Source organism: Lissotriton vulgaris, chromosome 7 (assembly GCF_964263255.1).
Source record: "Lissotriton vulgaris chromosome 7, aLisVul1.2, whole genome shotgun sequence".
Classification (NCBI taxonomy): Eukaryota; Metazoa; Chordata; class Amphibia; order Caudata; family Salamandridae; genus Lissotriton; species Lissotriton vulgaris.
Window position 1 is genome coordinate 435,776,027 of NC_141695.1, and position 24,131 is coordinate 435,800,157.

Sequence of the window (24,131 nt, forward strand, 5' to 3'; positions counted from 1 at the left end):
GTCCAATACCCACACTCTCAACCTGCTCTTAGTCCCTATCAATAGGCCTGGGGTTCGGTCACTAACCATCAGTAGTCTGATTACTGTAAATGAACAATTGGGATTTTATTAATTTCCTTACCATACCTCCCTGCAGGGAATACTTTCATGGAAAGTAAGATAAATTAATTATTTTAGCAAAAACAACTATTACTGGGAATTGGAGTATTTGGAATGGTTATAGTAAGGACACAATGGACACAATGGGCTGTGTACTGAAGAACAGACCGTACACATTGTTACTATCTCCTTCTATGACACTGAACTATTTCCTGAATATAAGTGTGGGAGATGGTGAATTTTCAAACTTTACAATTGAACACTTGTGCATGGACAATTGTGATTCAATTCTCCATCCCCACCCACATGCTCCCTCCGCCTCTTAAAGCTACCTACCTGTAACGTTAATTCAAGTTTTTTTGAAAATGGTTAAAATGATCTTAAATGATCCCTTTTCATAATTTTCACAATGATGTCACATATGCAAATACCAAGTAAAAAAAAACCTCACCCGCTGAATAAATATCGACAGGTCAATATTGCAGATATTTATCGTGGAAGAAATGCCTGATCAATGTTGGGACATACCGATTTTGTTGCATTAAGCGCCAAACTCTACATGTTATTCCCCGATTTTAGGGGAGAAACTCATATTAGGTGCTATTTATTGCACCAGATAATACAAATATTGTACCTTACCGTATTGTTTATTATATGCAATAAATATCACACCTAGCATCACGCCACTTGCAATGAGACCATGGCGCCATAATTAAAGACATAGCAAGTTGAGGCAATGACTGAAGACATATGTAATTGGCAATCCATCTGCAGCTTTATCACTGTCACGTGTGTTTTGTGTCCTTGAAGAAAATGTGTAGCAACAGGAGACACCCCTTGCATAAGCTATCATTGTTGAATATATTCTTTAATTTTGACAAGCACATCTTTGGCCAGTTGAAGCATTGCTTCCTCCTTGTCCGATGGAAAACTTTCATTGGGTATACATGGTGATGGATGGTAACGTGGGTACTGTGTTTTCCTATTATCCACCCCATGCTTTTGTAGTTGACTAACTTTTGCATTTATGGCATTGAGGCTACTACTGAAAGCAGACACTTTTACTGCCAAATAGGTTATGGGACGATCAAAATCACAGTGCCTTCCTAGCTTGTAATGAGCTGAAATTAAAGATTTCTCTACGGCTTGGTGGACCTTGTAGAACACCCATTCTGGACTACCTTGTCCCACATCATTGGCCGCAGCTCTCAGGTCACACTCTGCTTGACGAAACCATCTTTTTGCTTCTTCTGGTCTTGGTGTCTCTTGGTGCATCCTGTTGTGTTGCCTGTGGTACTTCCAGAAATCATAATCACAGTTGGATCCGTCTGAAAAATTTTCATGGTACCTACGATGCTGATTTGCTTCGCTGTCCCACTGGCTCCAGCAATGTGAAAAACCTCCAGATTGTTTGGAGCAGTTGTTTGAGTTCCCCTGGTAATAGTATGGTTTCCCTGTCTCCAGGTCTTTGATCCTCTGCTGGAGATATTTGCAGATTGATGTTGCAAGCTTCTCCTGCCCTATACTCTTATCTGGATGATACTTCAGATAAAGTCGTCTAACAGCTTTCATTCTTTCATCATTAGAGAGCTTCCAAATCTCACAAAGTCTACCATCGATCTCTTTTTTGATGTCTCCCAAAGACTTCTCAAACCAATTCTCTTGATGGTCCTTCTGTTCTTCGAGATTCTCTACCACAACCAGCTCTCTGCATTTGTTTTTGTTTTTGACACTCCTTTTGAATTGGAACAAATCAAAAATGGTAGCATCAATGATATGTTCTGGTCCAAGACTGATTCTGAACATCTGTACTTCAGTCTGTCCACTGATCTTTGATTCCAGCTGTTCCTGAATGACAGCGTAGAGGTAGACATCTTCTCCGGAAGGATCCATGTAGCCAACGTAGTCCCCTACTTTGAAACTGTTGAGAATGCTCATGTCCAGGCAGTCATGCCATTCCCCTGGAATTGTCTCACCTGGAGGCGGGAAAGAAAATGCATCATAACATGTCAGGGTGTTTGTCCTTATGTCATTCTCTCTCAGAACGTGGTTTATTTCGTCTGGGTTTCTGCATTCCAGCATTTCCATAAGGACATCTATACAATCTGGCTTCAGCATATTCTTCAGAATCCCATTAATTTCTGTTGCCAGAGTACGCAATATTCTGAATCTCTGTTTCCCAAATATTGCCTCTCTGTGCTTGATATAAACTTGGCACAGATCATCGCTGCCTTTCACGATGATGACTTGTCTGTGCCTTTTAGTGCCACATAGGGGCTGAGAATCATAAATGAGAATTGCCTCAAGCTTACAACAGCAAATAATTTTCAGTTTACCAAACACAACACTACATTCCTTGGCAGCTTCCTCATCTGATACATCCCCATTACTTTGCCACCTTAGAAGGCATGCTAGGCCGTCTTGAAATTGTTGGGAGCTCAGAAGCTCTTGTAACTGCCCTTTGAACTGACATTCGTGCCCAAATGTGCAGAGTTCCATTGACGGGTAATGAATGCTTTCATTAACAATTTGCAAAAACAATTTCGGACGCATGTTCTCAGGTAAAATATAAATGACTTTTTCCAGCTGATATAAATCCTTGAATTCCCTACTTCCATCAAGAGCTGCTAAGAATTTAAAAGTTGCCTTCATGTTTTTAATTGCTTTCATGGAAATGCTTTTGTTCAGAAGAACCAAAGTACTTGACTCATACAGTTTCCCATCTGTGGCTAGAAGGTACAGTGGTTTTAGGTCTTGAATAACTGTTGTTTTATCTTCACCAAGAAGTCTGAAGAATTCCTGGGAGGCCTTAAAGACAGTCCTTTTAAGATTGGGGTGTAGAGATTCTTTCTCTGAGCTCTCAGCATAGATTGCCGCAAGGGCCCTTGCGTAGTGAAAAAGTGTGGCCTCACGTTGTACACCAATTTTCTGGAAAAGCATGCTAAAGCGTGCCAAAGATGGAGGCAACTTGTACAGATATGGACGCAAGTCCAAAGGAGCATTTAAAAAAAACAACACCTGGTTGGGTTCTGCCAGAGCATCGTCCTCCACTAGAATGTAGGAGAGATCCTTTAATAATGCACTTTCAAAATCGAGGTCCTTTTGGAGAAATGTGTATATTGTTTGGAGGACTTGACTGCGGGTGCTCAGCAGTTCTTTTGTGCAACATGGTGTTTTACAAACAGTTTTTAAATTTTCCAGCACCAGATTAAGTGGTGGTTCACAGAGAACACCAAACCTTTGGAGTACCTTTATCTGGTTCTTTGACAGACCACTGCTTGTTGACAGTATTGCCACAGATGTCCACAAGAGGTCCATATCTTCCTCCTGCTGAATGATTAGTGAATTCCTAAGAGCAATTAGGTGTGTGTTCTGTGCGTAAGGCAAATGAAGGCTCTGCAGGTTTCCTTCGATCCCCAGTGGGACCAAGAACTTGATACAAGATATTTTGTTCACAAAGCTGTCTTGCAGCTCTTCCTCGTTCAGCAAGAGCAAATGGTGAAGGAGAACTTCTATCTTTGGGGTAAGCTCTAGCACGGAGGTGCCACACTTGGAATCTCTTTCAATTTGCATTGCAAACATTATAAAGTCGTCCTCTGATATCTCACATTTCATGCCAAGATCTATGAGTAAATTCTGTATCTCAAAGTACTGAAGCCCCAGTGCCTTAAGGAACTGCTCAGGGATGAACTTTGAATGAAGTCCTAAAATTGAAAAACTGTCAACATTTTTGTCATAGAAGTAAGAGGCTTCCCGAAGATCTCCCTCAGAATTGCGAATAAATTTGATGGGCTGAAAAGAGGTCTCTATGGTATTTTTGTGTTTGGGATAAAATTGCCAATCATAATGCATTATACAAACAAGCAACTGCAGAGTTTTAAGTAGCTCTGCTTCTTGGAGTTGGGGAATCTGGGGAATCACACACTTGATGAAAAATGTCGAATCATCTATAATTGTCATGTTGAGATGTTCGGATAAATCCCTGTTCATAGAAGAATTATCAAGGAAAACTGTATTAGGGTCTAATTGGTAAAGTTCTTCAAATGCCTTAGATTTATCTGCAAGTTTGGTTTGAAGAACATACTTTTTATTACAAGAATTTAGGCAGACTCTGACTTTTTGTATTGTCTCAAACAAGGGCACTGATTGCAAGTTTTGCAGATAGTCCTCTCTGTTCCTTACCTTAGCTATTCCATCTATGAAAAATTTCAACAACCTGTCAATTTCCCAGCGCCCAAGCCTGTTCCACTGCAGGTCAGTTCTGGCACTCAGCTTCTGTATCAACGAGTGGCAGTTACTAGTCTGCAGCACTAGGGATTTCAAGCAAAACATTCGTATGCCCACTGGAATCATTGCAATGCTGAGTGTTATGAATCCCAATTTTGAAAGACATTTGTCTACATCACTAGTACCGGCATAAAGGACATTATTCAGGTGCCCAAGAGGCACAAGGAATTGCTCATGGTGCCCTGAATGAGCATGGACCCCCCAGTCATGGACATCATTATTTAAGAACACTGGTAAAATCGCCCAGTCGGTGAAAAGGCTGATCAATTCTTGAAACATTTTACCATAAGCTTCTTTATCTTGAGGGTGGGGTTTGTATATTTTGTGGTCAAAGAACTCCCATACTTTCTGAAGCCATTCTTTCATGTCTTCAGGTAATTTTATTAAATCCTTTATCTGATTACCTAAAATTTGGACGCTGGTCCCCAAATGTTCTTTAATGTAATCAGCCGATGCTTGGATGGTGAACTCTTTGAGAAAACCTGTGGTCTTAAGCACATCAGCATGCTCACTGCTAATATCTTTATAGGTTGCAAAATTATGCTTCTGCTTTGGAAAAAGGTCATAATACCTGCTATGGTATTTGGGTTCATCCTTATTGAACTCTCTGAGGTTCCCATCCTCGGTCACTAAAAGAGGTACTCCGTTCAAGTAAGCAACATTTGCTTTCACAGCGACATTCAAGCAGAAGTTCAACAGTGATTGACAGCCCACTGTATTTCTTAGTAATGTTTCACTCACAGGACATGGCAACTCACGTCCCTCTGGGAGCAGCTTCTGTAACTTCAGGAAGTTGCAAACTGTTAGAGGACTTATGGCTAAAACCTCTACCTCTGCCCTTCTAAACTCCTCAAAGATTCTGCAAAGGCTGGCAAAGGGATTAACCAGTTTCATATTTATTGCTTGAAGTACCTCCATCACCTCCTCCGGTACATTATCAATAGTAAAGTATGGCTCTTCGGTTACTGTTCCTTGACCAACCGCTGCCCAAGCTACACACACATGCTTGCTGATATTAGTATGAAGCCGTGTGGTCTCCATATTAAATATTGGAATGAGTGGGAACTGTTTTTCATGAATTGTGCAGTAAACCTGCATGATCATTTTTTGCCAGAATGGAGGAACATCTTGAGACATAGTGGGGAAAAACCTCAAATATTTTGGGTCAAGTACGTTTTCACATCCTGTGAGATGTATAAACTTGAACGTTTCATCTGTGCTCTGTGTCAGAATATCCCATATATGTTTCAGGATATCACCGTACAGGGGCGCAAGAAGATGTGATAGAAGCAGCGAGTTCCATTCTGTTTTGGAGCTTTCTCCATCCTCTTTGCAGATGTCTCTGCGGGCAGAATCCATAATGAAATTTCCATTGATATGGACAGGAAGGCCAGTCTTCACTGGCAGGGGCAGAGTACAGAAAGCTCTACCTGGCACATGATCGTTAATACATGCTGCCACAGCACCTTGTGGCATTCGTGCCTGTTTCAAACTCTTACATGCTTTTTGCACATCAGCCTCTCTATCCTCACCATACACTCCAATCTGTCTGGCTAAAATCCAGTTACTTGATAATGTGGAACTGCTGCATTTCACCTGCATTCTGTAAAACACCTGGTATGGCATGTCCTTCTCTGGAGGCACATCTGCCTCAGCATACAGGCAAAGCTTTTCCTGGAAACTCTTCCGAATCTGTGCACATCGACTGCTGAGCTTTGCTTCAACAGAGATGATATTCTCTAGCTGGTGGCTTTCCATTGAAATCTGAGAGAAAGTTATGGTTTTTAAGTTGTTCAGAAATAACATCAGGTTGTCTGCATCCCTCTCAAGGGCTTTCCATAGTTCTTTGACATCATCACCAGAGACGGTTTGGTCGGAAATATGAGATTTGGACACAGTCTCAGCTGTCCTCAGTGGCAAGCGGAAGAGAGTCCCTTGCTGCAGGTTAAACTGCTTAGGAAGGAATGTTGTGTACACATCTTTAAACGTATCCTTAAATTCTTGGTTGACAGCGAACATCCCACCTGGGGAATTATCATCAGATGTTGGCAGGAAGAGAAGGTTTGGGTCAAAGACACACAACATGCTGTCTCCAGTGACAAAAGATGGACAGTCGGTCAAGTGGTAAACAGCATTAAACCCAAGTCCATATTTCCCTGTTTTGTCCAGCTTGTCTCCTTTGCTACCTTTGCCTAGCTGTTGTATCCCATCAATATCTTCATTGGTAAAAAGTTTGTTGTTATAGATGCAGAGGGCTGGCCCTTGTAAAGGCTTCCATGTTTTCCCAAATACGCGTTTTGCTGGGTGTGTCCGACTGTCCCACACAAAATGGAGCTCTGTGGCACCAGAGTCATCAGCATTCTGGATCAGCTCTTTCAGGATATCTTCTTTGGATGAGTACTCGCTGATAATATTTTTGATACGTCTTGTAAGATCTTCTTTGGCCCCAAAGTTTGACACCCAGTGGGATAGCTCACACATTTTCAGGTTCTGCAGTGTTTTGTGAATCTTGGTTGGTACCCTGAATCTCAAAGCCACAGGACGGGGGATCATTTTATGGCAGAAGAGTGTATTTTTATCACAAGGGAGCCATGGTGTGTCATTGAAATGGAGCTTGTCTGCGGGACGCAACACACAGTGTTGATCAGGGAGGAAGATACCTTGAGACTCATATTGGCTAACAGCATCTTCATCGGCTGTTCCCAGTAAACCAGGATTTAGAATGGTCAAAGCTAATTTCAAATTTCTTTTTGGCAATGCATTACCTTTGTACGTTTTAGCCATACTCTGAAGGACTGCCATGTAATTACTGTGGCCGAACGAGTCAGAAAGGCCCACACCGTCCCATAACTTATCAAACACTTGGTACTCCTTAGGCAGCTGGTACAGGTAAGGTGCTACATCAAATAATATGTTGTGTGCAACGGAATTTAAAGGCACACACTCATGACCAATGAGAACAAAGGGAAACGTTTGAGCTCTGCTTCTAATCTCCTTCACAGTGTTCGGCGTTATCACTTTGTTCAAGTAGGTATAGCACTTTCTGAATATATGGGCAAGTTCTTGCTTTGTCAGCAGTTTAGTTTTCTTATGAGCTTTTTCTAGCTGCAACATCACTGTCTGAAATGATGGACAATGGTCCAGACCCAAAAACTCACTGATACCTGAAGTGAAGCTAAAATCCTGAGCTATATGCTCTTTGCTTAGGACAGATTCGCTCATATTTACTAGATTAAGGTATTTGTAATGATAGATCTCAATAGGGCTCTTGAGCACAATGTCATTTTCTTGCTCACTGCTACCGTAAGGAAGACCAGAAGGGAGAAATGAGATTTTCCTGAACATTGCCTGCTCTGTGTTGGTAAAGGGTAGTTTTACAAGGTCTCTTAGAAGCTCCAGAACACAGTTAATGCGAGTGCATGCCTTTTGTCTGTCTATCTTCCACAATGCTGTGATAGTCAGAGCTCGCTTAGCCAGTTCCGTAATCGGCATAGTATCTTTTAACATCCCAAGATGTTCCAAGCGAGATAGTCGGTCAGAGTTCAGATATGTTTCTGGTGTTCCTTGAGGAAAGCGTCTGTCTTGCTTCTCAAACAGTGGTGCCACTTTACCATGTGGGTGCACTAGATTTGCAATGAGTTGTAAGGTTCCAGATGGGGTTGATGGTATACACGGGACAGACTTTAGCAGCTGGTCCACCTCCTTGTTTTTCATATCAATGGCATGTATCATGAGTGCATCCCTAGTTTCTGCTACTAAGGAATTCAGGTTGTTGAATACAATTTCCCTATAAAATCTTTCCCAATTGTAAGTATTTGCAACAAGGGCATTGCCACAACCACTTGAATAGAAACCATCTTTTACCCACTGTGGTAATAGGACAGCAACAAATGCCCCTGGGAGCATTTCAGAAAACACCTGTGATGCTAATTCTCCAACATGCTGATTTTCCACAATATCCGAGCTTAAGAAGCATGCATGTTTAATTGAGCACCACATATGCCCATTACTGAACACTGAAAGAACCTCATTATCTATGCCATAGGCCACTGCTCTGTAGAAAGCTTTTAGAGCCTCTGTAAATACAGATTTGGTTTTTCTGATGTCAGGCCAAAAAGTGTGGTAGGTGTAGCCTTCTAAGTCACCGTTTTGGCACATTATTTGTAGATAAGCTAGAGCCCTTGCCCATGCAACCAAAACAGCATCACAAAGCAAAGATTTGTTCCAATCACCCTTTCTAGTCGTCTCCCAGAGACTCTTTCTATTGGACATGACTGAGAAAGATCCATTAAGGTGAAATGGAAAGCCAGAGAAAATGGGTAGAGGCAGAAAACAGAAGACTTGTCCATCAAAGTCTTCCACAGCTGGTTTCCATCTCCCAGTGCTCAGATTTTTTATAAGTGGCAAGGCAAGCCCAGCCGCCGGAAGTGAAAACCTAGTTTTTTTATCGATATTCTCTTGGAATATTTGAAATGATTCACCAATTCCAAAGCTGGAGTGCAGCAGATAATAATTTTCATAATTTGCTGCATTTTGTATACCTGTTACCTTGATGATTTTAGACCCACTGACATCTACAACGTTGCTTCCTGACAGCACTGCTGAGACAGCCTCTTGTTTCTTCTGCAGCAGAAAATCCCCAGATATGCCAAACATCTGAACGTCCTCTCTGCAGAGTTTCAGCTGCAATTCCTGTTTATCGGGTGAGGACAGATCCGGAGGAAGAAACCCGAGAGTTACCTCATGCACTCCTTTCAAGAAAACAATGAGATTTTGGGAAGACTCTTGAAAGGTATTCACAAGTACCTTAATCTCTTGTTCATTGAAGCTTTGATCACAAATGTTTGACCTTTTTGCATCTTCTATTGTTCTGAAAGGCAAACGAATAAGAGTTCCATTGTAGTCGAGTGCTCCCTTCAGATCACAACCAAAAACATTTTCATATGGGTGGAACTGATCAGTAAATAATTGAAGTACTTGAGGGTGCTTCTGGAGGTTTAGTTTGATACCAGGATTCGCTTCACTTTGAATGTGTTTCTTGAGATGATTTGCATTGGGATCAAACATAAGTATACTACTACCACTGAGTATAGATGGCACATCGGTTACACGATACACTGTATTGAAACCAAGTCCAAATTTTCCAATCTTCTCAACCTGGAGCTCTTTAGTAGCTGCTCCAACCCGTGTGATATTACGGAAGTCGTCATCACTGAATTTGCTATTATTGTAGGACCACAATGCAGGCCCCTGACAAGAGGCCATTTCTGGGTCTATGAGACTGTTTCGAAATGAAAGGTTTTGTCTCATGTCCACTAAGAAGTTACAGATCGTGGCACCTGCATCATCAGCGTTCTGTATCAACTCCTTGAAGAGGTCAACCTCTTCGCTGTATTCTCTGAGGATGTTCTTTATTCGAAGTGTAATGGGTTCTGATGGCCCCCAAGGTTCAAAATACTCAGGCTTTAGTATCTTGGTGCTGAGTAATGGGACTTTAAGAAAAGTGGCTGTGGTCCACGTAATATCTTCATGAACAATGTTATAGTCCAGATCATGTCCAAGGTCATTAAGGCACTTCTTTGACATATCACAGAACAAGACAGTGGACAAGGGCTTCAAGATAAAAACTCCAGTCCCTGACTGAACTGGAATAGGAAGATCATCTGTACTGTGAAGGCCTCTTCTCTTCATCCAGTCCAAAACAGATATCGAAAACTTTAATTCAACATTGGTGCCACAACCTGAACTCCTGATGTGTATATCATTCATGACTTTCTGAAGCATGCTAGCGATCTCACCGTCTGCCGCGGTCTCACGAACCCCACACTGCTGGAAGAACCTTTTGTAGATCAGGAAATCCTGGGGCACTTTCTTGATCTGGGAGCTCAGATCTAAGCCTTCTGGATAGGACATAAGGATCTCAGATGGGTCAGAAAAGCCCTCACCATTCCAGATCTTCATACCATTTATCACGTAGCAGAACTGGCCTAGATTGTCTTGCACATGCTTGTAAATATTGTGCAGTTTCATGACCAGTGAGCCAAAATCTTCTTTCAGGTACCTAAGGCTAAGAGCTTTGAGGTTTTCTGCAACTTTCTCAGGAGGTGGCGAGTCATTCAGACCAAGACTGTTACTTGCTTGTTCATTGAACTCATCAGTAATGGGCATTGAGAACTCCACAAGAGAAGAGTGCTTCTTATTTCTCATGTCTATGGGTTTGCAAAATATAGTTCGAGAATTTGAATCAATGCATGGCACCCACGCCAAGCTACGCAAGGATTGCCTGTTCTTACTATCAAAGCTAAATAATAGCTGGGTATCATTGCAGACTTTGACCAGTGCTCTCGCTTTTCTCTCTAGAACCTGGAGTTGTTTAATTCCTTGGTTACTGCTCACATCATCTGCAATCTGTAAAACATCTCCTACTGAGATATGCTCAATGGCATTCTTCAGCCCAAGAGTTCTCAGAGACTTCAATATTTGTGGTTCCTGAAAACAATTTGGTGGAAACATCTGAGGCTCAAACATTTCCTGAAATATTTTCATTTGGGGGTCAAAAAGAGAAGACGGTCTCACCATCTGTCTATTACAAGGTATGAAGGACAGACTTTCACAGTTTTTCCTGAGTTCATTATTCTGGCTAAATAGTACATCACCATTTCTCAGAATCCACAGCATGATGCTTTCTGCTTTGTTTTGCTGATAGAGATACTTCCCATTTTGGATTGCCAAGACTGACAAAGCAGCTACATCGGCCGCACTGAGGAAGGGGACTTTCATCTGCAATAACAGCCTCCGATCTTGTTCATCTCTACTGTCAAGCAGCGTCTCTGGCAGCACCAGATCCCTGGGAATAGCTGGCACACTACATTTATCTACAGCTCGGACATTAACAGCTGCAACCAGCTCTAACCCTGGGGATTGGAGGTAATTTAACTTGCAAAAGATTGGCAACAGAGACAAAACCTTGCACTCGTCTGTGCTGAAAAACGTGGCCTGGGAGAGCAAGTGAGTTAGCAGCTTTATCTCTTCTGATGACATTGCTGTCAACTTCCTTATAACCGTGTCCACACCTAGGTTTAAAAAGGTCTTTAGGATATTGTTTGGTGTCGGTGTAAGAATATAGTTTGAAAGATCTTTATGCCACACCTTTGAGTCCCACTGGTGTATCACTGTGCAGCCAAGAGTCTCCAATATTCTAATACTATTTTCTGGCAGGCTATGCCCATCTTTGTTCTGGAAGAGCAGAGATGATTTCTTTCTCAGCCGTGCCAGCTGAAGCTGCTGGACATCACTATCCATTACACATAAAGGCACCAAAGGATAGCCCTCAAAGGGGGATAAGGTATCAACGTCCTGTTGAAGGAAAGTCCAAAACACAGGTAGCCATTCTCTAGGGGGCTCAAGGCAACTTCGCTGGTGCCAAGTCACCTGCTCCGCTGAACTCGGCCAGCTTCTGGGTAAGGCATTTAGTAGGTTCTTCATGATCACTCCTTTATCCAAGCATTGAAGATTTGTGAATATTTCTACAGAAAGAAAAACAAAATATATTATGATTACTGATGGAGCTTTCTCTGGAATTAAAAGTAACATCAATAAAATCCTGAATCTTAGTTAAATGTCTAACAAAAATTAAAACAACTTGAATGTTAGGCAAAATTCGTAAAACCTAAATTTATCTGCGAGAATTGGATACAATTCATAATTTTGCACTTAATGAAATTATGAACTTAAAAACGTTCTCGGTGTCTCCTGATATGCAACAGTGCGAAAACAGGAAAATGTATTGTGCACCTTTTTTACGCCAGTACTGACTTAGTGAAAGGCTGTCACAGTGGAAGGCCAGTGCAGACAGGGGATAGAAATATCCAGTTTGCATTGGACACCACATGCTCCACACCTCACGAAATGTATGTAGTTTGGGAAATTCAGAACAATATCCTCAGAGAGAGGAATGGAGTAAAAAGGATTTTGTGCACTAGCTACTGCAGCATCTGATTTAGTGAAGAGCTGAAGCAGAGGAAGTCCACTGCAGACAGGAGAGAAATGTCCTCTACCCATACTGCAGATCCCATACTCCAGAGTTCATGAAATGCATGGCCAGTCTAATATATATTTACATCCCCAACCCTAACTTTTAAAGGCATGTGCATGCCAATGTGCTCCCATGAGTTGCCTAGTGCAGGACTGAGGAACAGGCTAGGATGAAATGTTTTGTTGTGTGATCCCCCAGCATTTGCAATGCAATAGGTCTCGCAATTGCGAGATTTTAAGCTATTGGCATTGTAAATGATGATGCCTTTTATTTATGTGTTTGGCAAAACAACACCTATATGAAAGGCATTGACACTTGCTTGTAAAGAATCCCTGGATAATCTTCAGCTTTGCTCTTGTTTTCTGTTTTGTAAAAGCTGTGCAGTCAAGGAGTCCTGAGACAAGAACCACTGGCATTTATTTCCACACGTTGAACAATAAGTACCCATAATTCCCACATCTACCATGAGAGTGTCGTGTCTAAAGAAGCCAGAGGCATGTTAAAAATGTCATTGTTTTTTTCGCGAAAGGAGTTAATAACGTGTGCTTTTTCCCATCCTGCTGCAGGCGAGACAATCATTTTCTCGATATCGCTACTCTTAACAGGTACACAATTATACACTTTATGTTTAAATTAATGACATCAACTGATAGTCAACCTTTCTTCTATACTTCCCTCTGAATTTGTTCCTGGATTGGATACACACTTTTTTTGTAATACCTTGCATTTGTTATTAGTTTGCGCTTCCCAAATCTGCTCAGTCTGTGATGGGGAACGACACAAATGGGCTAAAAGGTAACAATGAGAACCACGTGGCTTCATTCCCAACTATCCTTTTGTTTCACGCTGCCTTATTATTATTATTATTATTATTGCATTTATTGAGCGCACAGCTACCCGGAGGTTTCCCGGCGCTTGCCTTGGGAACCCGTCCTGGCTTTTCCCTGTGAGATAGCCCCTACAGGGCATCCCCAAGGTGAAAGCCAGGCATCCCGCCGCAGGGGGGCCGTTGTGGAGATTAAGCAAGCTTAATGCCCAGAGTTGCAGAGTGAGAACCCATGATTAGAGCAGGCACCGAAGCGAGAATTATCGAGTCCGTGGACATTTGAGCTCAAGACCCTGCCGCGTCGGGAATTGAACCCTGGTCCCGGGTCTGACCTCAGCTTCCGGGTCTGCCTGCTCTACACCGTGAGCCACACTTCTCCACCCGTGAGCCACACTTCTCCACCTTATATGTTGGCACGACCCTCACTTCTCCGATATTAGATGAACTGTGTATTATGACGGTACAATCTCCTTTGCGCCTGAGCCTGATTTTCTGTGCACTTCGTGTTTATTTCTTTCTATGTTACCTCTTGGTCAGTATTAATCTCCTTTCACACATACGTATCTGGACATAGTCCAAAGCTAACACACACTGTGTCCTCCACAAAGACCTTAAGCTAATGAGTCATTCGTTTCCCCAAACCAAAGACGTTTTAAGGCATGGCCAAAGTCGGCTCTGGCCCAGGGCCCCAGCCTTTCTGGGGGCCCCTGATAGAGCCAGCTCTGTTCTGCAGAATGTCCTGCCCTGATGACATTTAATAATTCTTAAATAGATTGCTTTAAATATATTTTGCCTTTATTTATTTTTAGTGTAGGTGATGTGTAAGAGTCTATTACATACATTTAGCAGAGAAAGAGTATTTATTTGTGTTTCCATAAAAATGTTTCTTTCAGATCAAAACATGACCTTATATATGAGAAATGGGAGGGCGTCACAGAGATTACTTGCAGTAATATTGGTGAGCTGCAGCTGTGTTAAAATAATGAAAACACACATCAGTATCCCTGAATTTTAGATGTAAATACATGTAGAATTGGGACGAGTGTGCCTGTGCACTGTCAGTGACCTGGCCAAAGTGGGTCCCGCCAAGCAAATTACGAGTTTCCTCTCCGCCAGGGTTTTCAAGGTGGTGGAACCGACATGAAAAAGCGGAAAGGAAAAAAAGGGGGCCCCTACAGGTGCCCCCATGTGTGCATGCACGCTAGTTCCTGCACGGCATGGACTTTGGAGTCCATGCCCTGTAGGAACATTGTTGTGTGGTCCCATTGCACCGCCACCACGCCGCCTGCCTGCCAGACTACTTTAAAGTCATAATCTAGCAGGCGGCGATGTGTTTCAGTGGTGCGGGGGCAGGGCGATGGCGTACCGCCTGCCCTGGCACTGCTGAAACTCGTAAACGGGCCAATAATGTGCATTTTGCTTTAAGAACAATGGTCTAGGCGCATTGTTTAAAACTGGGTAGACTTTAAATAACATTTTGCATTGGATTGGAAATGTTGGTCAATCAATTTAAGACAAATGTTTGCCAAATACTGCAGTTTAGAAACATTTGATCAAAAGCATTACTGGCAACTGGATGGCTTTTAAAGACCTTCATTAAGCTGCAGGCTCACAGACACAGTGCACTAGCACGGTGGAAAAAAAGGGCATGACCACACAGGTATGACCACATTCTCCTGACAGACAGACACTGATGCAAAGCCTGTATGAGGGAAGACCCTAGTTACACACCAACAGCAAGAAAGGCAAACAGGGTACAAGTAGGATGATGGGAGAAAGGGCAGGTTTTAGGGAGACCTGTGGTCTGCTTGAGAGTGCAGACTTTTTATTTGTTACCTCTCAAATGTCAAAGGGCCAAGCGCTGGCCAAGAAGCAACAATCCCCAAGGCGTTGATGTCAATGGCAGTGTCACAGGTTTGTTTGATTCTGCTCTCTCTCTCTGCAGCACTTTGGCTGAGTGGAAAGTGCACTGTGCTATTCTGGTTGAGAAGAGCGTTCTCCACCTTCTTTCCGCAACATGCAGCAGGCCAGAGTTTGGAACCCCTTTTTAGAATACTGACTAAGGTTGCTTGGACTGACACAAATTTGTTTGAGATGAAAATTGTGTACTTTGACAGCTAGCCATGGTGTGTCTTTGGTTATTACAGAGCAGGACTGAGTCTGTATTGTACTAGGCAACTGAGAGCCTGCTTACAAGACATATATTTCCGGAGCCGATAATACCCGTAGGGGGTAGACGCGCGCCGCTGCTGTCCTCAGCACTGGGACACCCCCGTTGGGGGTAGCCGCGTGCTTTAAAATTTCATAATAATAATAATATAACATTATTTTGGCTAATCAGCAACACCCAGTTCGCAAGGACGTATGGGTCGCTCTTGTTTCATGTGAATACAAGCTATACATGGTTCCATTTCAATCAAGTTTCCATAACTGCCATCTTTCGGATCACTGTGTGACATATATGGATGCTGTATGTGTTAATTTGCGGTGCGTGGTTAAAAAAATGATCGTTCCATCTTTTTGTTACCAGTCCCAGCAGAAATTGTGGAGAAACATCTTAATTTCCATCTTAGCTCCTATCTGGATAAACATCAGTTGCTTGATGGCTCTCAGCACAGCTTTATATATGTCCATAGCACTGAGACGGCGTGAACTTCTGTAATTAACAACATTTGAACCCAGGTCGATGCGGGGTATACCACGTTATTGATTCTCCTAGACCTAACTGCGGCCTTTGATACCATATCTCCTTTGAGATTGGTGGACCACCTCAAGGAAATTGGGGTCATGGGTGTCGCCCTGAAGCTGCTTACCTCATTTCTTACTGACCGGTCACAAATAGTAAAAATTGATCAATTTTACTTGGACTCTAACCATATATTTTGTGGAGTCCCTCAAGGCTCCTCATTGAGTCTGACTCTTTTTTAACATTTATGTTGTCCCTCGAGCCAAGGTTGTTAGATCCTTTGGGCTGGAGGTATTGTCCTGTGCTGATGACACCCAAATAATGGTGGCCATCACCAACAGCATAGAAGCATCTGCAACCAATTTAAAACATTGCATGCAGGCAGTGGCCTCCTTGATGCTAAAGAACTTCCTTGGACTTAATGGTGATAAAACAGAGGTCTTGGTCTCTCGAAACCAACAGTCTATATGGTCCCATGCCTGGTGGCCCGATAATCTCGGTCAATGCCCCTGCTCAGGACCCACAGCAAAAAACCTTGGTGTCATAGTTGACAATTCCCTCTCCCTGGGCCCTCAGATTAACAGAACGGTGTCCACCTGTTTTGGAATCACCAGGGTCCTTAGGAAGATTTCTCTCCCTTGACTCCTGAGTGCAAGCAGTTGTTGCCCTAGTGCTGTCCAGATTGGACTATTGTAATGCCCTATATCTGGACATCAATAAGGGAATCCTCCACAGACTGCAGCTGGTGCAAAATGCAGCGGCCTGGCTGGTGAGGGGCCTTCCCAAATCCCACTCAGTCACGGCCTTTCTTAGTAAGCTGCATTGGCTTCCGCTAGGCTGGAGAATCCTGTTTAAAGCCCTTTGCCTCATTCATAAGGCATTTTATATTCTAGGCTTGGAAGGTATTAAAAGGTTTTTCCAATGATATGTTCCCACCAAGCAATTAAGGTTCCTTGGTTCAGGAGAGTCAGATGGGGGGGGGGGGGGGTGGGGGGGAGGGGGGCGGGGGAAGAGCTTTACCTATTGCTGCTCCTAAACTCTGGAATTCTCTCCCTCTCTCAATCTCTGGACAAGAGTCCCACGATCTCTTCAGCAAGGCCCTGAAGACTTGTCTCTTCACCATCTAATCATTGTGAGCCTTTCACGTCCCTCGACTGATGGCTCCATCCGTAGCGCCTGGATGCCTCTGGGCAGAGTTGCCCTTTATAAGATTAATATTCATTCATTCATATATGAATTTATTTATTTTAAAAGTTTTATATAGCGCGAACAAGATCCTTGCAGATATCAGAGCGCTTTACAAAAACAAGGGGTAAGAAAACAAGAGAGTGATTAACAGACTTGAGCAAAGAATAGTAGTAGGTAATAAATAAGTAGCAAAATAGGGTAGGTACATGAGGGAGCATAGTCAATCAGCTAAACCAAAAATACAAATAGACAATCAGATAAACGAATAGTACAAATAGGTGCAGAGTCTCAAATAGATCCAAAGTAAAAGTTCCGGTGAATTTAGCCATGAGGATAGCCTTTACTTCTTTCTTAAAAAATGTAGTGGAGGAGATAAGCCTGGTTTCTGGAGGGAGTGAATTCCAGATCCTGGGTGCCATTCCTGAAAAGGAGCGTTTATATGTTTTTTTCCTTCCGGAATCTACGAGGTTTCAGAAGAAGATTCTTTGTACTTCTAGTGGTTCTTGAGCCACCAGATATTGTCAGCTTCTGAGTGAGGTAGCCGGGTGAGTTGTGGTGTACAGCCCTGTGTGTCATGCAGGCAATTTTCAGATGTATTCTGGCTTCAAAAGGCAGCCAGTTCAGGGATTTTAGGTATGGGGAAATATCGAGTGTTTTTTTGATCCAGTGATGAGTCTCGCTGCAGTGTTCAAAGAGGCTCTCAGGGGTGCAGTTGTAGATAGGGGGAGCCCGCAGAGGGCGACGCTACCGTAGTATAATCGAGGAATGACTAGGGCTTGTACTGCAGTTTGGAAGTCCTTGGCTGGGAGGAAGGGTTTAAGTTTCCTCAAGGTATTGATTTGGAAATTAGCTCCCTTAGTTGCCTTGCTGATATGCTGCTGCATGTTGAGATTGGCGTCAAGTGTTATGCCTAAATATTTCGCTGAGTCCACGATGGTAGGTTGGACATTGAGTGCAGTTAGGTGCTTAAGCCAAGTTTGAGTGGTGGAGATTTTCGCGGGAGGTGAGATCAGGAGGAACTCAGTTTTCAGAGCATTGAGTTTGAGGTGATTATCAGCAAGCCATGATTGGGTGTCTCTGAGCGTTGAGTTCAGAAGTTTGATGTCTTTGGGCGATTGTAATTTGAGATATAGTTGGGTGTCGTCGGTGTACATGTGAAAGTGTACATTAGATGCTTGTAACAAGGTGGTGAGAGGTTCCATGACCAGGTTGAACAATGTTGGGGATAGGGAAGATCCTTGTGGGATGCCTAATGTTACAGGCACTGGTGGGGACATCAAGTTGTTGCTCTTGAATTTCTGAGTCCGGTTATGCAGAAAGGAAGTGAACCACTTGAGAACAGTCCCAGATGGACCCATTCTGGTGTTTAACAGCTCGAGTAATTTCTCGTGTTTGACTGTGTCAAATGCTGAGGAGAGATCAAGAAGGATGAGGAGGCAGGTATCGTTTTGATCTAGGATTTGGAGGGCGTCATCAATTATGTGTGTCATAGCAGTTTCAGTACTGTGCCCTGCTCGGAAGCCTGATTGATGAGGGTTGAGGAGGTCAAACTGATCAATCTGTTTTGTCAATTGGAGTTGTACGCATTTTTCCAACAGTTTGGCAAGGGTGGGAATATTGGTAATAGGACGGTAATTGTTTAGGTCAGTAGGGTCAGCTGTTGGTTTCTTGAGTATAGGTGTGACTTGTCCAACTTTGAGGGAGTCGAGGATGAGTCCTTGCTGAAGTGAACTGTTAATAATTCTGGTCCAGAGTGGGAGGAGCAATGGGATGAAGTCCTTTACAGCGTTAGCAGGAAGGGGGTCTGTGAAGTGATTTGAAGGTTTCAATGTGCTGAGCAGTTTGTCAATTGTTTCTTCTGAGTAGGTGTCAAAGGATGACCATGCAGCATTGTTTTTTGGTTCAGTGGGTGTTATGCTGTGGGGGTTGGAGTAAAGGCTTACGTCATTGAGGAGATCGCTCCTTATGTTATCAGTCTTTAGATTAAAGAGAGCAGAGAAGTCTTCACAGGATGGTATATCGGCCATTGTGCTATGTGATTGTTGGGGTTGTTCCTTGGATTGTGTTTCGATTAGTTCAAACAGTTTTCTTGGCCGGTTTTTTGCTTGGTCGAGCTGGAGGCTGAAGAAATCTGATTTTGTGCGCCTGATTTTCCTGATGTAGGCGTTTCTCTTTTTCTTCAGGGTTTTAAGGTGCAGTGCCAAAGGGGCTGATCTCCAGGTGCGCTCTGCCATTCGCATGGCCCGTCTATCTTCGTTGAGTCTACCATCGTACCATGGGTTGGAGTTCTTAGTGGAGACTCTTTTCAGTTGCAAGGGGGCGGCCTCATTGATTATTGAAGTCATAGAGTTGAGGTAGTGGTCGGTCAAAGATTGAACGTCAAAAGCACCGGTAGGGGGAAGGAGGAGATTGCAGCTGTGGGAAGGTAAAGAGTTTGGGTTGAGTTTCTTCAGGTCCCTTATCCAGACCTTGGATTTGGTGGATTGAACAAGGTTAAATTTTACTTTTTCATTGATGTAGAATGTGATAATGTGGTGGTCTGACCAGTCACAGGGTTGAATTGACCCAAGTTGGGTAGAGTTCTGTTGGGAGATGATAAGGTCGAGGATAGAGCCTTTATCGTGGGTCGGGCTGTGGCAGATTTGGGTGAGGTCAAGAGCGTTGAGGTAGTTTTTGAGACTATTTACCACCGCGTCATTGTGATCGTTCCAATGGAGATTGAAGTCACCAAGGAAAATTTGAGTGTTTTGCCGTCCGGAATTGTGCTCATTTGCTGTGCGTGGTTCATAACCGCTTGGTAAATGAGGGGGCCTATTTGAACGTACATGATGGGGGCTTTCCTTTGGGAAGGCTGATTATGTCCATGATGGACAATGCAGCCTAAACCTAGCCCTTCCCAAGTTCCGTTCTCTAAAAGGTGTTGCGCATGGTGGGTGGGAGCTAGCTCTCTATCCTTTTTTTCTTGTTCTGTGGATGGTGTCTAAAGGAACTGGGTCAATTGTGCAGGACTGTCTGACATGCAATCTAAAAAAAGTGGTCTGAGTTATGGTTCTTAGTTTTAATGCCCAGAAAAACATGGACACCATACGTAAGATGCACTTCTTCAGTTTGGACTTTCAAATAGAGCAGAACTCAGGTTATTGCTGGCTTCCCAACTGGGTTCCACGAACAAATTAAATACTGGACTTCTTGCAAAAGTGTTTTGTAGCTCATACTGACACAGAGGAGGCTGGTATTCCAGTGCTGGAAAAGGCATCACACATGAAGTGGCTCCTTTGCTGAGTTTCCACTTTCTTTACAGATTGGTATTAAGTTTTTGAATCGTGCTAGATTTGCTGATTTTCTGAGGAGAGACGGAGAGCTTATATGTCCTCATGAAGAGCTGGACCCTGTCTGCCCAGAGGATGGCATGATCCCAGAAGGAAAATGCTACTTACCAGTATGCATCTGTTCTTGGCATGTAGAGCTGCAGATTGCATACTATGCATTAGATCGCCACCTGGTGTTGAGCTCGGATGATTGCAGTTTGTTGTCTTCTTGGAGAAGTCTTTGTAGTCACGATATAGGTGACTCTTCCCTTGGACAATACTGCGCATGGGCATAGGCTCCATCCTTAGATTGTTTTTCACCATGATGGGAAATGATGGAGTTAGTATTAGTGAAGAGAAAAAAAGGATGTCCATGCATGTGCATCTAAGTAAGATGAGAACTGGAATGGATACAAGTCCCGGGGAGGCGGGAGGGCGTGTACGAATCTGCAGCTCTACATGCCAAGAAAAGATGCATACTGGTAAGTAGCATTTTCCGTTCGAGGCATATGAGCTGCAGATCGTACACTATGCATCGATTGTGCAGCAGTGTCTCCCCTAGCAGTGGTCGCTTGTATCCATTGCAGTACTTTGAAATAGTGTTCTAAGACAGCCTGGCCTACTGCAGCTTGCTGCTTGGCTTGCACATCAACACAATAGTGTTTAGTGAAGGTGTGTGGTGTAGACCATGTTGCTGCCTTGCATACGTCCTATAATGGTATATTTCCTAAGAAAGCCATAGAGGCTCCTAGTTTGCGAGTGGAATGTGCTCTAGGAGGAACTGTTAGTGTACGTTTAGCTTTTTGATAGCATATTTGTATACACTTTACAATCCACCTGGCAATCCCCCCTTTAGAGATAGGGTTGCCTTTGTGTGGAGGAGAGAAAGATACACACAATTGTTTTGTCTTTCTAAAGGATTTAGTTCTATCTCTGTAGTATAGCAGAGCTCTTTTGACATCTAATGTGTGTAAGGCCCTTTCTGCTACAGAGTCTGGGTTTTGGAAAAACACAAGTAACTCTACAGATTGGTTTAGGTGAAAAGGTGTGATAGCCTTTGGAAGAAATTTTGGATTATTATTTATTTATTTATTTAAAGATTTGTAGAGCGCCTGGTGACCCGAAGGCATCCCCGCGACCTAAGAACCACTTTATTAGGATGTATTTGAAAAACTGGTTCTTGTATAGTGAACGCTTGTATTTCATTTACTCTTCTGAGAGAGGTGATGCCAACAAGGAAAGCCGTTTTCCATGTTAGAAATTGCAGTTCACATTTATGTAGAGGCTCAAAAGGGGGTCCCATGAGTCTCGTAAGGACAATATTCAGGTTCTATACTGGAGAAGGTGGCAACCTGGGAGGGATTATTCTTTTTAATCCTTCCATAAATGCTTCAATTGCAGGTACCCTAAAAAGAGATAGGTGTTGCCTGTTTTGTAAATAGGCTGCAATTGCTGCAAGATGTAGGCGTATGGAAGAGTATGTCAAATTAGACCTTTGTAGGTGTAAAAGGTAACAAATGATATTTTGGATAGAAGCATCCAGTGGATCAATGTGATTATTTTTGCAATATATTGCAAATCTGTTCCATTTGGCGGCATAACACGCTCTAGTAGTGGGTTTCCTAGCCTCTTTAATGATGTTCATACAGTCTGGTGGTAGGTTTAGATAACCAAACTCTAAGACTTCAGGAGCCAGATCGCCAAATTCAGTTGGTTTGGGTCTGGGTGTCTGATTTGTCCATGGTTCCGTGTTAACAGCGAGGGTGTGAGCTGTAACTTTTGATGTGGAACCAGAGAGAGATCTAGTAGTGTGGTGAACCACGGTTGGCGTGCCCATGTGGGAGCTACTAGTATGAGCTTGAGAGACTGTTGTTTGAGCTTGCGCACTACTAGTGGAATGAGGGGGAGAGGCGGAAAAGCGTACGCGAATCTGCCTGACCAGTTTATCCATATTACATTGCCCTCGGACCGTGGGTGTGGGAACCTGGCGGCGAAGGTTGGGCATTTTGCATTTTCATGGGTGGCAAACAGGTCTATGTGTGGTTGCCCCCACCGTTGGACGAATGGCTGAAGAACTTGTGGATGTAGTTCCCATTCGTGAATCTGTTGTGACTGCCGACTTAACAGATCCGCTATCTGATTGTGAACTCCTGGAAGGTGTTCAGCTAACAGATGTATGTTTTGAGGAATGGCCCATCTCCAAATGTTCTGTGCGAGCTGGGACAGTTGCAGAGAGTGTGTGTCCCCCTGTTTTTGTATATAGTACATTGCTGTCATATTGTCCATCCAGATTAAGACAGCTTTGTTCTGTACTTGAAGTGCTAAGTGCTAAGAATATCGCTAGCAGCTCTAGATGGTTGATATGGAACAGTTTTTGTTGGTTGTTCCATTGACCTTGAGTAGTATGGTGTAAGAGATGGGCTCCCCATCCTGTGAGGGATGCGTCTGTTGTGGAACATGCTTGAGGAACGTCCGTCCTCTTGTCAAGTTTTTGGTGTCCCACCATTACAGAGAGCGATGCGTATGGCTGTCTACCAACACCAGGTCTGTGAGCTGACCTTGAGCCCGATTCCACTGTTGTGCCAGACATTCTTGTAATGGACGCATTTGCAGTCTTGCATGTGGTACTATGAAGATGCAAGATGCCATCATGCCTATTAGTCTCATGAACAATCTTGCTTGGAGAGACTGTTGGTGTTGAAAAGTGGAGACTAAGGTTTGAATGCTCTGTATTCTGGCTGGACTGGGATACGCTAGAGCTGTAGATGTGTTTATGGTAGCTCCTAGATACTGATGCACGTTCAAAGGCTCTTGGTGCGCCTTTGTGTAGTTGATTGTGAACCCTAAATTGTGCAACAGTTGAATTGTTTGATGTGTGTGTTGTACACATTGGTGGAATGATTTGGCTTTTATGAGCCAATCGTCCAGATAAGGGAAGACATGTATCTGTTGTCTTCTGAGATGTGCTGCACTTTGTGAACACCCGTGGTGCTGTTGTGACACCAAACGGAAGGACTTTGAACTGATTGTGTTGTCATTGTATTACAAACCCTAGGTACTTCCTGTGAGCAATCAATCAATCACTGCATTTATATAGCGCGCTACTCACCCGGAGGGTCTCAAGGCGCTTGGGGAGTGGGGGGACCGCTACTGCTCGAACAGCCACGTCTTGAGCTGCTTCCTGAAGGCGAGGTGGTCTTGGGTCAGGCGGAGGTGGGTCGGGAGGGAGTTCCATGTCTTGGCGGCGAGGTAGGAGAAGGATCTTCCTCCTGTGGTGGCTCTTCGGATGCGGGGGACGGCGGCGAGGGCGTGGTTTGTTGATCGAAGCTGGCATGTGGGGGTGTAGAAGTTGAGGCGGCTGTTGAGGTATCTTGGGCCTTGGTTGTGTAGGGCTTTGTGTGCATGGGTGAGGAGTCGGAACGTGATTCTCTTTTTGACCGGGAGCCAGGGCAGGTCTCTCAGGTGTCCGGAGATGTGGCTGTGTCGGGGGATGTCCAGGATGAGTCTTGCTGAGGCGTTCTGGATTCGCTGGAGTCTCTTCTGGAGTCTGGCAGTGGTTCCGGCGTAGAGGGAGTTGCCGTAGTCCAGTCGGCTGGTGACGAGGGCCTGGGTGACTGTCTTCCTGGTCTTGGTGGGGATCCACCGGAAGATCTTACGTAGCATGCGCAGGATGTTGAAGCATGACGAGGAGACGGCGTTGAC

At 43.6% G+C, this 24,131-nt stretch overlaps 1 protein-coding gene across 1 annotated transcript in view; it reads right to left on the reverse strand.

Annotated features, from left to right (window-relative positions):
- Positions 1-811: 811 nt before the first annotated feature.
- The window catches only part of LOC147701800 (sacsin-like), a 183,996-nt gene continuing 160,676 nt past the window's right edge, over positions 812-24,131 (reverse strand). Inside the window, exon 8 of the mRNA XM_086930426.1 lies at positions 812-11,912. Within this exon, the coding sequence (XP_086786552.1) occupies positions 949-11,912 (10,964 nt within the window). The 3' untranslated portion in view covers positions 812-948. The remainder of the gene's footprint in view (positions 11,913-24,131) is intronic.